The 13,543-nt window shown below is 29.9% G+C and overlaps 2 protein-coding genes across 2 annotated transcripts; both read left to right on the top strand.

Moving 5' to 3' along the window:
• Positions 1 to 3,521: 3,521 nt before the first annotated feature.
• On the top strand, positions 3,522 to 7,676 carry LOC120091998 (aspartyl protease family protein 1). Its single transcript, XM_039050184.2, has 10 exons — positions 3,522 to 4,055; positions 4,319 to 4,451; positions 5,275 to 5,510; positions 5,639 to 5,863; positions 5,981 to 6,116; positions 6,198 to 6,271; positions 6,506 to 6,605; positions 6,699 to 6,756; positions 7,107 to 7,178; positions 7,264 to 7,676. The coding sequence occupies exons 1-10, from the start codon at positions 3,760 to 3,762 to the stop codon at positions 7,488 to 7,490; spliced, it is 1,557 nt and encodes a 518-aa protein (XP_038906112.1). The 5' UTR covers positions 3,522 to 3,759; the 3' UTR covers positions 7,491 to 7,676.
• A 1,024-nt stretch (positions 7,677 to 8,700) lies between these two features.
• On the top strand, positions 8,701 to 11,635 carry LOC120090039 (cell wall integrity/stress response component). Its single transcript, XM_039047526.2, has 5 exons — positions 8,701 to 9,028; positions 10,335 to 10,453; positions 10,773 to 10,830; positions 10,908 to 10,985; positions 11,331 to 11,635. The coding sequence occupies exons 1-5, from the start codon at positions 8,842 to 8,844 to the stop codon at positions 11,522 to 11,524; spliced, it is 636 nt and encodes a 211-aa protein (XP_038903454.1). The 5' UTR covers positions 8,701 to 8,841; the 3' UTR covers positions 11,525 to 11,635.
• Positions 11,636 to 13,543: the final 1,908 nt, after the last annotated feature.

Raw genomic sequence — 13,543 nt, 5'->3', positions numbered from 1 at the left:
TCCGTACAAAATCCCCAAACTTTCAATTATGTGTTAAATATGTCCTTAAATTTCTAATTTTGTGTTGAATAGACTTCTAACTTTTAATTACCTGACATACTAGACATAAAATTAAAAGTTTATTAGAGCCTTATTGGACATAAAAGTCAATTTCATATCTAATAGATTTGTTATTTTTTTTGAGCTTTGAATACGCCATAAATCTGTTTGATATAAAATTGAAGATGTTGGGATCTATTATATATTTTTAAAGTTCAGAGATCTATTAGACAAATATTAAAATTTTGGCTAAGAATTCAATCATTATATTCAATAAAGATGCAAATCATTATAAGAAATAAAGAATAAATAGACATATTTTTTAAAAACAAAAAACGAAATGGTTACAAACTAAACCTTAGTTTTTTATTTTCAAAAATCAAACATTTATCTTGGCCTCATTATTATTATAAAATTATTTCATTTTAGTTCCTATATTTACAAGTAGAATTCGAACTTCGAACCTCATGATAAAAAATATATGTCTTAATCGGTTGAGCTACAATTAAGTTGAAATGACTTATAAAATTCATATTTGTATATATATATATATACTCTTTTTTTAGTTCAACAATTACAAGATGGAAGATCGAAACATTAATTTTTGAGATGTTAATTAATGCCTTATGAATCACCGAAAATAGTTTGGACTTAATAATAATTAGGTCTTTTTTATCTTAAAAATCTTTTTTTTTTTTAATTTGGTCAAACTTCATAAATTATCTATATTATCATAAATCATTATTTTATGTCGAATACATTTTAAAATTTAGGGATCAAATTTATAATTTAATTATTTTTTTTTAAAAAAAACTTAAACTAAATTGGAGAATTAGGCTGGTAAGAAGAGTGGAAAAGAAAACAGGGTAATTAATTGCACATTTGCACCGCATTGGCCGCGGTCTTAAGTTTGACAAAGCTTACACGTTTTGTCTATGGAAGACTTTGAATACCAACACAGTCGCCAATTTTGAAATTTGGCCTTTCCTCTTGACAAATAAATACTAATTTTCGTTTGGTCTCTAATTTTCAAAATATTATATTTTAATTGTTACGTTTTTATCTTTGATATTTGAGTTTTATTTAATCGATTTGATCTTTAAATTTATTTTTCTCTAAATATTCACTCCATTATTTGACATTATTGATGTTTATTAATTCTCTTTAAACAATTCTAAAGTAAAAATTTTAAATTGATTTTAATAACGATTAAAAAATATTGAAACTTAACTAATTATTATTCTCTTAAATAAATTATTAGTCATTAACATTAAAAACTAAAAATGAGTATTTAGTGGTCAATAGATGAATCTTGAAACATCTGAATCAAAATAAAACAAAACTCAAATCTTAAAAGTGAAATTATAACATTTTGAAATATAGAAACTAAATTGAAATCAAATTCAAAATTTAATGACTACAAAACTAAGAAGCAAATGGAAACTAGATTTAAAATTCTGGATAAAATAAAATAGTTTTTTTTTTCCCTTTTAAATAAACAAAGAAAGAGAATTCTTTCCCTTTCTTTATCTTCCCAACTCCAAATATGTTCAAATAATTTTACATCTAGACCTAAAGGTCACCTTTTACAAACCATATTATTTTGAATTTAACATATAACATAAAATAATTATATATATATATATATATATATATATATATATATATATATATAAAAGACGTTTGAGGTAAGAAGTTGGTTATTATAGTCATAGATTATTATAGTTGAGTTATAATAGTTTGTATTTGGAATGTATATTATTTTAGTTTAAGTTAAAATAGTATGCATTTGAGGTGTAAATTATTTTAGTTTGAGAAGAAAATAGTAAACATTGTAACAAACAATAAAAAAAATGATGAACGTAAAATAGTAATAATTGTAGTAAATAGTAAATACTGTAGCAAAAAAGAGTTTCAAAATAATATTGATCGTAGCTAATGGGACTACAAAATAGTATTTACATAGAAAAATGTGATTATTATAGTCTTAGGATAGTCCTTGCTCCAAACACTCCCATGGTGTTTATCCATTGTGAAGGTGAAGACTAAATCATTGACATTTAAGATAATAATATATATCATTTAGATTGATAACAATATATATTTTTATAATTATATTTACAAAGTTTTGACTTAAAAATTTTAAATGGTATTATTTTTGTCCTTGTACTTTGAAAATTGTTCAACTTTAGTCCATATATTTTAAATAATCTCAAGATTTGTCATCTGATTTGGATCCACTCCAAATTCTAGTTTAAATTTAGTGCATTGAACTTAATTTTCAATGAAATTGGTTAAATAATAACAAAAATTTTCATACAAGAAAATACAATATTTGAATATGATTTTAAAATTTATAGTAAAAAGGTCAATAGATTATAAAAGACTTTCGAAAAAAATCAATAACAAATTAGAAACAGGAACATATAAAACACATAAATTAAAATTGAATAAATGATAAGTAGAGTGACAAAAATGATATTTGAAACTCAAACTTATAATTCATGGCATGTGGTTTAGATCATTATTTCCCCTTTTTTCACGTCAATCCTACAAATATCTCATTTGTTTTCTCTCTAATTGATATGAGATGCAAATGAACTAGGCAATTAAGCCATGTTATTCTCTGTTTTATTTTGTTTTTAGTGAATGAATATATGCATTTAATGTACAACAAAAAGAAAAAAAAAATCTTTTTAAGAAAAATGGAAAATAAGTCTTTTTAGGGAGAAGAATATGTGTTTTTTAGGTAAACAAAGATGGGTGGATGTTAATAAGTTTTCTAAGCAAAATTATTAAAATGTTTGCTTACATTCTTTTCACCAATTTCTAACCAAATTTGGGACATATATTGCCAAAATTCATTTTTGCTCATTGAAGTTTATGATTTATTATTATTATCTTTAAAAAAAAACTCATCTAATTAACTATTAATCGACTTAACAAATGTTGATTTGATAATGAATATACTAAATAAAATGATGGGTGCGAGATGAAAATTTATGCTATTGCTGTAAATATGCAAGAATGAAAGCACCAATTTGAGTGTATTTGATAGAAACACAAATTACCATTCAATCTATTTCAAATGCTGATCATTGGTCCGGTAACAACTTATTATAATTATAATATAGATTTGATATTATGAGTTTGTAGATCCTCATGTTTTGAAAATGCGAAAAATGGAATCTTTACCATTTTTCTTTTGAGAAAAATAAATTTATTAATACCCCTATCGTTATAGTAAGTATATTGATGAAAATTATTGATATCACGATTTAAAAATACGTTTGACAAAAGTTACAATAATACTCTCGATCCAAAAAAAATTAAAATCGAAATAACATACCCTACCACCCTCCTCATTAATTTTATCTAGCCCATTCTATAATCTAACACGTAGCTACTTCAAGTCTTTTTTTTAATTTCCCCCCCACAATTCAACAATAATTAAATATGTCTAAAAAAGATAATAAATAAATAAATAATTTACATAATAAAAAAAGAAAAAGGAAAAAAAAGTAGCCGGGTCAATGTTCACGGTTACGTCGAGCTCCAGAGTGTAGAACGAGAAGAAGACTGAGGCTGACCTATGAAGAAGACGACCAATTTCTTCTCAAAAAATCCTTCTTAACTCTAATCTCATCTAATGCCACTGCTTCATCTTCTTCATCAACCCTTTCAGTTTCTTCTTCCAATTCCTCCCCCAAATCCCAAGTTATGGCTTCCCCTTCTACCTTCTTCCTGACTCTCTGTTTTTTCTTTTCCATTTTCACCTTCATTTCCCATTCCTCCCATGCCCTCGGATCTTTCACCTTCAATATCCACCATCTCTACTCCGACGCCGTTCGTCAAATCCTCCCCCTCGATGCCTTACCTCAAGAAGGCACTCTCGATTACTACGCCGCCATGGTCCGTACAGACCATTTTGTTCATTCTCGTCGTCTTGTTCAAGATCAGCCTCCACTCACTTTCTTCTCCGGCAACCAAACCCTTCGAATTAACCCACTTGGATTGTACGGTTTTCTTCTGTTTAGTAACTCTCTTTTTCGTTTTCCAAGATTTTGGTTACTGATTTGAGTTGCTTGCGTGTTGGGATTTCTAACTGTTGATTCTTAATTATGGGATGGGGGAATTTGGAATCTTTTCAATTGGGATCAAAAAGGGATTTTGTTTAGTCACTTTCCTCTTTGAATCTGTGTATCTTTTTTTTTTTTTGTAATTATTATTATTTACTCATTTTCTTTTTTTTCTCCTTCTTTGTAATGTTGGATTTCAGTCTGTATTATGCTGAGGTTACGGTAGGAACACCGGAGGCTTCGTATTTAGTGGCATTGGACACTGGCAGTGATTTGTTCTGGTTACCATGTGATTGTGTTAATTGTATAACTGGTTTTAATACATCCCAAGGGGTAATAGTTCTGCAACCCTTTGCTTTTTATTCTCGAATTGAATTTTTAAAGGCTGGTTGATTCATCTTTTGAAGTCCTTGACATGAGAAACACGAACAAAAGCACACTATGACATGGGGCATAATGGGTGATGAATACTATTTCCTTTGGCCCGTTTGGTGACAATTTGGTTTTTTGAAAATTAAGCCTATAGATACACTTTTCATCTCTAAATTTATTTGCTTTCTTATCCACTTTCTAAAACCAAGTCAAGTTTTGAAAACTAGTTTTTATTCTACATTAAATGCACATATTCATTCATTAAAAAAGTGCTTAATTGTTTAGTTCAATAATAATTATAATAATTATAAACGGTTATCGACCGATGCCTTAGATAGACATTTTGTTTACATATTTATTGAAATGTGTCTGTGGATATTATGTAAAAACTAGGCGGGTTTTGTGCACATTTTGAGGAATTTCACTAAAAAATCTGTTTTTAATGTCCTAAAGAAGCCAACATGTATTTGGTGTCATATCACAAAGGTTTATAAATGCAGTCTGTGTCAAGGACTCAAGTGAGCATTTGCCTGAGTGGTTCATCGTCTATAAGAAAATAAGATTCTGAATCAAACACACTCATCTGTTAAATCACTGATGAACCCAAAGCGGAAGCTGGCAAGTTAGGATAAATTTAGCTATTCCAATACTCTAATCATCCCATACAAGTATATTATATGTTTTCAAAAGTTTTGATGTGTTCTGTTCTAATTCCATTGGTTCATTTTATCATAATCTCATTATTAATTTCCATGGAAACTCCTGCTATTGTTTCTGTCAACAGCCAGTAAACTTTAATATCTACAGCCCAAGTAATTCATCAACTAGCAAGGAGGTCCAATGTAGTAGTTCATTGTGTGCGCACGCGGACCAGTGCTCGTCACGAAGTGACACATGCCCTTATGAGGTTTCATACCTTTCTGATAACACCTCTTCTACTGGCTACTTGGTAGAGGATATATTGCACTTAACCACAAACGATGACCAATCAAAACCTGTTAATGCAAAGATTACTCTGGGGTAGGTCATTATTTTATCTCTTCAATCTTTGACAAATTGCACAACCTTAGCAATGCATGGCTAGTTGTTGTGATTTCCTTCATTTATTCTCAATTGGGTAATTGATATCTGGATATGTTGTCCCTCAGGTGTGGTAAGGACCAGAGTGGTGCATTTTTGAGCTCCGCAGCACCAAATGGCTTGTTTGGGTTAGGTATCGAGAATGTTTCAGTTCCTAGCATCTTGGCAAATGCAGGACTCATTTCAAATTCCTTTTCCTTATGTTTTGGACCTGCTAGAATGGGAAGAATTGAATTTGGAGATAAAGGTAGTCCGGGCCAAAGTGAAACACCATTCAACTTAGGACGAAAACAGTAAGTATCACTTAATAGGTGTATATATGCTAGTTTCATGTTTTGTCAACTGGACAAGTAGAAACTTCCAATTAAATCATTCTAATAATCCCCCCCCCCTCCTTGTGCATATGTTAGTCCTACTTATAACATCAGCATAACTCAGATAGGGGTGGGAGGACATGTTTCCAATGTTGATGTTGCTGCAATTTTTGACTCTGGGACCTCATTTACCTACCTGAACGACCCGGCCTATTCAGTTTTTGCTGACAAAGTAAGCACCCTGTAGATATATGTGCAGTTTCTTGTGCCATGGCCCATGTCTTTCAGTTTGCTTATCCATGTCATTTTGTAGTTTGATTCTATGATTGAAGAAAAGCGGTATACAATGAGTTCAGGCCTTCCTTTTGAAAACTGCTATGAACTGAGGTAATGTGATATAGTTCCATATATCAACATGATTACATCTAACCACGAATTATAATAAAATAAAAATACAATAACCAACTTTGAAAATATATACAAGCATCCCCAAATTCTTGAACATAGTTAACGAAGAAAATAATTACGGCATTGTATGTTTATTTATTTACTATTTTTAATTTTATTGTAACATAACTATACCGAGAGAAAATACGAGTGCTGACTTCCACTTTCTTTCAGCCCAAATCAAACCACATTCACATACCCTGTGATGAATTTGACAATGAAAGGTGGTGGACATTTTGTCATCAATCATCCAGTAGTTTTGATATCCACCCGGGTAAAGTTATGACTACTGCAGTGTAATATTCTCATTGGCTCGTCTTGCCTTTTGAGCTACTATATTAACTTTCTTTCTGATTATCGTCTTCAGTTGACGACTCTTTTTTGTCTTGCCATTGCTAGAAGTGACAGCATAAATATCATTGGACGTAAGTATCCCAATTTTTAGCTGATAGTTTAGTGATATCTTCAAGTTTACTACATCTTTTTGAACTTTTCTTTCATAGGATGGTCATTTGTTGCACAATTATGTTGCAGATTATTCCCTTTTCGTTTCATATTGATCGTTTACCTTTTAGACCTCATGCTAAAAGAAACATAGAGAATTCCGTTGATACACAAAGCCTAACATGTAGGATACAAGTCTTGAAGTCGAATAGACAATCGACGAAGGGAAATAGCTTTGTTATACCTTTAAGTGGATTTATACTAGACATGTTTGTCACCACGATCAATCGAGGAGTGCTTTTTTCATGATGTATGTTGTGTATTAATGCAGAAAACTTCATGACTGGTTATCACATAGTTTTTGACCGTGAAAAGATGGTTTTGGGATGGAAGGAATCAAACTGTGAGTTCTGCTAAAGTTCTTTTAACTTTGTTCATTTTGGGATAAATTTCGCATTTTCTTCTGACATGGGATTGTCATTATCTAGGCACTGGTTATGAGGATGAAAACACCAACAATCTTCCCGTCGGTCCGACCCCTGCCCCTGCTGCCGCCCCTCGCTCAACAATCATCAACCCACAAGCCAACAGCAACATTAATAACACTTCTCAATCAATAGAAAAACCAAAACCTACAAATAGTAGTTCAAATCTTCTAACCTCAGTCATCCTCACATTCTTAATGTCTGTGGGTCCATTTTTGCTTTTTGTTTGATCAATTTTTGTCGGTATTATATTCTTATATTGTTTAACACTTTCAGTGTAAGATTGTAGATTCATAGATGCTTTCATATATAGATGAAATTGTTGTAAGTGGAAGTATAGACAGAATGGTTTTATAACAATAAATTTATAGTGTGTATTGGGCTTGCCCCATTGAAATATAATTTTTTTTTCTTCCTTTGTCTTTGTGAATTGAATGTCTGTTTGAAGGAAGTGCTTTTGATGTCTTGGAATGAAAGATCTATTTGGTGTTTAAGAATCAGTGAGTGAGTATTAATTTTACTAAAATAGAGGGATAAAAATGAAACTCCATTTCCCATCATTGTTCTGATAAGAATATTTATCTTATAGGAGTTATATTAATGGATTCAGGGCTTACGGAGAGCCATTACTTAGGGTAATATGAATGAGTCAAATAAATAAAATGTAAAATTGAAAGTTCAAATATAGACCATGTTTAAGAAGATCCTTGATTATATTATTAACTAATCTATCTTAATTAATCATAATCACTAATTAATTACAGATTAACTATTTCTATTTTTCTTACCTTTTTTAACCACAAAATCATTCACATTCTCATTGACCTACATACTTCCAAAAAAAAAAAAAAAAAAAAAAAAAAAAAAATCATTTTGCTGAGAATATTTTAGGCTAAGTTAATTCTTTTCGAACTAAAAAATAATTCAAACAAATGGATCACTGCAGTGGAAGCATCTTTAAACATTTTTTTTATAAGATTAAGAATATTAATGCAACTTTTAAAAGTTTAAGCATATTTTTCAAATAAGTGTTAATAGTTTATATTCATATGCTATATATATATATATATTATTATTATTATTTTATATATTTTTTATAGTTTAAAGATATTTTTGAAACTTTTGAAAGTTTAATGATAATTTTGACATAGTATAAAGTTTAGACTCGATAGTATCGATGCCTCTAAAACCGATGGGAACCAACCAAAAGAACTGACATATCGTTGGTTGACGGCGGTTTGAGCTAAAAATTGATGTCGACCAACCGATGAACACTTCTAGTGTAGGGATATTTTGTATAATTAAGGGAATATTTTTATGATAATTATGGTAGATTTGCAACTACGTTGTTTGGGCTGAAGGCCCATTTGGCTAAGGGGGTATAAAAGCAAAGCCCAAATCAGAGCCCATATAGAAATTTGGAGATGTACAAATGGCTTTCTTACAATCTTCCCTTTCCCACTTTAAACCTTCATTTTCACTTCCATCTCTCTCTCTCTGTCTCTCTTCTTCTTTCTCGAATCACCTTCCAACTTCCAATCTTCTTCTTCTTCTTCTTCTTCTTCTTCCAAACTTCCATCTATGGCGGTTGCTCGTTGCTTCCTCCCTTTTCCTTTTGAAACTTCAAAGCATCCACTCTCTACTTCCATTTTCACTTCTTCTTTTGCTACTGATTGTTCCTTCACTGTCGCGTTTCATTCTGATTCTCGTCTGCGCCGAGGTTTTAAGCTTCCAATCATCCCTCTCTGCTGCAAAATGCCCCATCGCTGTAGGTTTCTCTTTCTCTTTCTTGTTCCTTTTTTCCCATCTAAATTATAGTGTTATTGCTCTTCGATTATAAGCTTAATGGGTTTGTTTGGAATCCGTGGTTTTCTTTCATTGATGATTAATTACTGATTTAGCATCTTTTCTCCGACGGTAACGCTTTGAATTGATGGCTCTGTTGTTTCATTTGGTATCAAATCTATGTAGGAACTAGATTTTAAGTAAGATTCAATTTATGGTCCCTTTGAGATTGTAACGATTGGGTCCTAATGATAAAAGTACTGTTACGATCAAGTAGTTCGTAAGTGAACTACCTTTGATTTTGGATTGTGGGCTTTATTCACTTTTCCTATTAGCAAATCTTCAATGAAAATGTAGCTTGAGACTTAATCAAGGACTAATTTGAAATGCGAGGAACGATATGTAATAAGCGCCGTAGCAAAAAATATACTATTTTAACGTAGACAAAGTTTGTATGTTATGCTCTTCTTTCACGCTTTTGTTAAAATGACATTTTCTTTTGGCTTTTTTGAATAAGAACAATATGTTTTTCTTCAAGAGGAATCTTATCCTATATAACTTTTAGGTGAAAAGTGAACTTCCGAGTTTAGCTATTGAACTTTCAAATATGTGTCAATTAGGTTCATGAAGTTTCAATTTTATATCTAATAGATTCTTGGATTTTAAAAATATCTAGCAAGTCTGAGAATTTTAAAAAGTATTCATCTATTCAATGCAAAATTGAAAATTCAAGAACTTGTTGGAGATGAATGACTTTTTGAACACAAATTTGACTTTGAAAGACCTATTAGACATTGTTCAAAGCTCAGAGACCAAACAGACACTAATTGTTATTTAACCAAGTTTTTATTTCTTAGGGACATGAAGTATGAGCGAGTATTCTTCTTTTTCAATTACTATGTGAGTTGCACCTTTTTTTTGCTCAAATTTAATTTAGTTACCGTTGCTAAATGGATTTCATACCCATGATGTCCATTTTCAAAAGTGTTTCACTGCCATACCCAACAACAATTTTAAAACAAAAAATTTTCGTTTACTGGTAAATTCCTACTGCAGCAATGCTGTTGGAAACAAACACAACTCTTGATCGAGTTACTTCTTAGAAGGTTGGTGGTTAATTTTAGATTGAGATAGTGAACCTTTAACATTGTGTTGGACTTTATATCTCTAAGAGTTCTTCATAAGCTTACCTTTTTTGTGCATTTTTCTTGTCATTCAAGAAACTTGGGGGACTTTTATTAGCTCTCATAGAATTCACGTAACATAGTTTGTAACTTGTTTGGTATCAGTTAAAGCCAAGCCACAAGATTCGGAAGCAACATTAGTTGCCGGCTCCTTCACTGAATTCAAACACCTGCTGCTTCCAATAACGGATCGCAATCCTTTTCTTTCCGAGGGAACGAGACAGGTGACCGTTCTTTTGTCGCTTCAAATTTTGTTATTCAACCAGAATTTTGATTCAGACAAGAATGAATTACATTTCCTATAGGCCAACCTGGTTGTAGATCATTAGGAACATTTGTTTCTGTGGTTGCAAATTAGCCATCTAGATGTCTTGTTAGGAATTTCGGTTTCTAGTATCATTCTATTTATTCCAATCCAACTTTTACGGCTTATTCATGTATCAGTAATGAAGGACCTGGCGAGTAAATTTTCACAATTGATCACTTCTTTGCTGGCACAATCTTTTATATACCATTTCAAATACTAAGGTGGCTTTGGAACAGGCTATTGCGACTACTGCTGCTTTGGCAAAGAACAATGGGGCTGACATAACAGTAGTCTGTATGTTCGTTTCATTTTTTTTTTCCCATCTTTAGGAAGCAAAACTCCTGAAAACATATCTCTGTGATAATTCACAGTGATTGATGAAAAGCAGAAAGATTCGTTTCCGGAGCACGACAACCAACTCTCGAGCATTCGTTGGCATTTGTCTGAAGGTTTGTAGTTGTACAGAAACTCCCTTAAGTTAGGACTTAACTAAGTCAAAGGGGCAAGCAGTAAACTTAGCCTCTTTAACATTGTGAGTTCAAATCTACCATGATAGCTATCTGTTTAGGTGACTTGATACGATTAAATTACAAGTTTGGTCATATGGTTTGGATAAAGTTAGAATTTAGTTCTTATAGTTTGATAAAACTTTCATAAACCATGGGTACTGTTTGTGAGGTTCAAACTACAAGGATGAAATTTCTAGATTTCTTCAAACCACAGGGAGTCAGGGACTACGTATCCAATATTTAGTTAAGACAAGAAATCGACGAGTTTTTCTTGGAATGACACAGGTGGATTCCAAGAGTTTCGATTGTTGGAGCGATTAGGGGAAGGAAGCAAGCCAACAGCAATCATTGGGGAGGTGGCTGATGATCTGAACTTGGATTTGGTGGTTCTAAGCATGGAAGCCATTCATTCTAAGCATGTGGATGCTAACCTACTGGCTGAGTTCATTCCATGCCCTGTTATGCTCTTGCCATTATGATTTTTGTACAATTTGTCACCTATATTAGAGTTTTATGCTGTCATATTATATGTGTCAATATACTGGGTGTACTTGTGATTTATGTATATATAAAGTGTTTTTGGGTTTTAATGGAACCTTTTTATATTTTCTACTCATTGAGATTTGGGATAGGTTGCAATTCGGTTTTTTGAATTTTCAAACAACAATATAATAATAATAATAATAATAAGTCGTAAGTGATGCTTATAATTTTGACGTGTTTTATGTCTGAAAAAAAAATTCAAGATTCTCATTGAATGTAATATGGTGATAATCGAGTGTTTTTTTCTGTTTTTTTTTTAATCACAAATTGACACTATTTCTCCTAAATTTTCTCCATTTTGGTCATGTATAATTACAATAAACCAAAACGAAATTTATTATTTTATATTATTTTTAATAAAAAAATCACTAACAATATAAATAATTTTTTAAAAACATGTTAAATTAATATAAATGGAACTCATAACAATAATTTTATTATTTTTTTTTCAAGAAAATCATTTAGATATTGAAGTCATTAACATGTCATATACATTTAATTATATCAATATTTTCCAATATCCTCACAATTTTTCAATGTTAGCATCCTATTTATTTCGTTATGTACAATTTTTCTCCTGATATTTATTTATATATAAAAAATTTCAAAATTCTAGCTAAATTTTGAAACCAACAAAGAATATTTTCGATAAGATTTTTTATAAAAAAAAATATTTAAAGCTTTCGAAAATTTTAATATTACTTTATCTCAATCTTTATCCTAATCTAAATATTAATATTTTCCCTTTACCTATGTAATTAAGGTTTATTAACCAAAATTATTTTGGAAAAGGATTTTTACTTTTCTTCTTTAAATATATCCAATGAGAAGTCTTCACTCTTTTCTCCAACTAATTAAGTACGTATTTTTTGTTCTATTATTCCTAATTTTTTCCTTTATTTTTTTAGGTTTTATTTTATTTAGGATTGTCTTCAAATATAGCAAAATGAACAAATTATTTACAAATATAGCAATATGATAGATACTAATAGACATTTTTCAATCTCTATGATAGATATTATCAATGTCTATGGTTGTGTATCATGACATATCAATCTGTACCTATTTTGCTATATTTGAAAATATATTCAATAATTTTGTCATTTAAAATAATTATCCTTTTTGTTTATTAATTTAGAATACTATTTAAATATATAATATATATATATATATATTTTTTTATATATACTAGGCTTGAATTTCCATTTGTAAAAATACCCATGAATCTCTCATTTCCTCTAACTTCAAATAATAGATCATCAACAGACTTAAAAACCAAGGTACGGAAAATCTTCCATTCTTTTTCTTTTTATTTATAGAATTTAAATTTATTAACCATTTTCAGTTTCACGCTTGATTTCTATTCAGGTTATTTTGTTCCTAAGTTTCTATTTTAAATTTGGTTTGATAATAATTTTGTTTTCGTTTTTGTTTTTTGTTTTTGTTTTTTTGTTTTTTGTTTTTTTTTTGTGTAGGTATATTAATTTTGGTTGAACAAAAGTGTTTTAGTTTTCTCCTTAGATTTCGTTTACAAGATTTTTTTGTCTTTTTGTTTTTTTTACAAAATCCTGTTTTATTCCCACGTATTTGTGTTATTATTTAAAAAATGTATACATATGAGTTCTAAATCAAATTTTAAGAACAATTATATGATTTTCTTAAAATAAATTACAAATTTCAATTTACATTTTGCAAACTTTTTTTTAGGTAGATAAAAAGTAAAAAAAAAAAATAAAAAAAGAGAAAGAAAGTGAAATGTATTTAAAATCTTATTTTCAAACCATAAAATGATTAGCAAATAAGGTTTTAATATATATATAATTTACAAGATTAAGGAAAACCAACCATAAAAATTGCATAGCTTAATTTGAAATTTTATATAAAAAAAGAATTAAACAAATTAATTTGAAAAAAAATTATAAAGGGTCAATTTTCTTTCTTTCTTTCTTTTTTGA

The sequence above is a fragment of the Benincasa hispida genome, chromosome 11 (assembly GCF_027475165.1).
Source record: "Benincasa hispida cultivar pf3 chromosome 11, pf3_genome.v1.1, whole genome shotgun sequence".
In the NCBI taxonomy this organism is placed as follows: Eukaryota; Viridiplantae; Streptophyta; class Magnoliopsida; order Cucurbitales; family Cucurbitaceae; genus Benincasa; species Benincasa hispida.
This window is presented reverse-complemented; position numbering and strand designations above follow the sequence as displayed.

Excerpts from the sequence above, each read along its gene's own strand:
- LOC120091998 (XM_039050184.2), top strand. The coding sequence starts at position 3,760 with ATGGCTTCCCCTTCTACCTTCTTCCTGACTCTCTGTTTTTTCTTTTCC. Across the intron at positions 5,511-5,638 it reads AATGCAAAGATTACTCTGGG|GTGTGGTAAGGACCAGAGTG; the intron begins GTAGGTCATTAT and ends GTTGTCCCTCAG. Across the intron at positions 6,272-6,505 it reads GAAAACTGCTATGAACTGAG|CCCAAATCAAACCACATTCA; the intron begins GTAATGTGATAT and ends ACTTTCTTTCAG.
- LOC120090039 (XM_039047526.2), top strand. The coding sequence starts at position 8,842 with ATGGCGGTTGCTCGTTGCTTCCTCCCTTTTCCTTTTGAAACTTCAAAG. Across the intron at positions 9,029-10,334 it reads CTGCAAAATGCCCCATCGCT|TTAAAGCCAAGCCACAAGAT; the intron begins GTAGGTTTCTCT and ends GTTTGGTATCAG. Across the intron at positions 10,454-10,772 it reads TTTCCGAGGGAACGAGACAG|GCTATTGCGACTACTGCTGC; the intron begins GTGACCGTTCTT and ends GCTTTGGAACAG.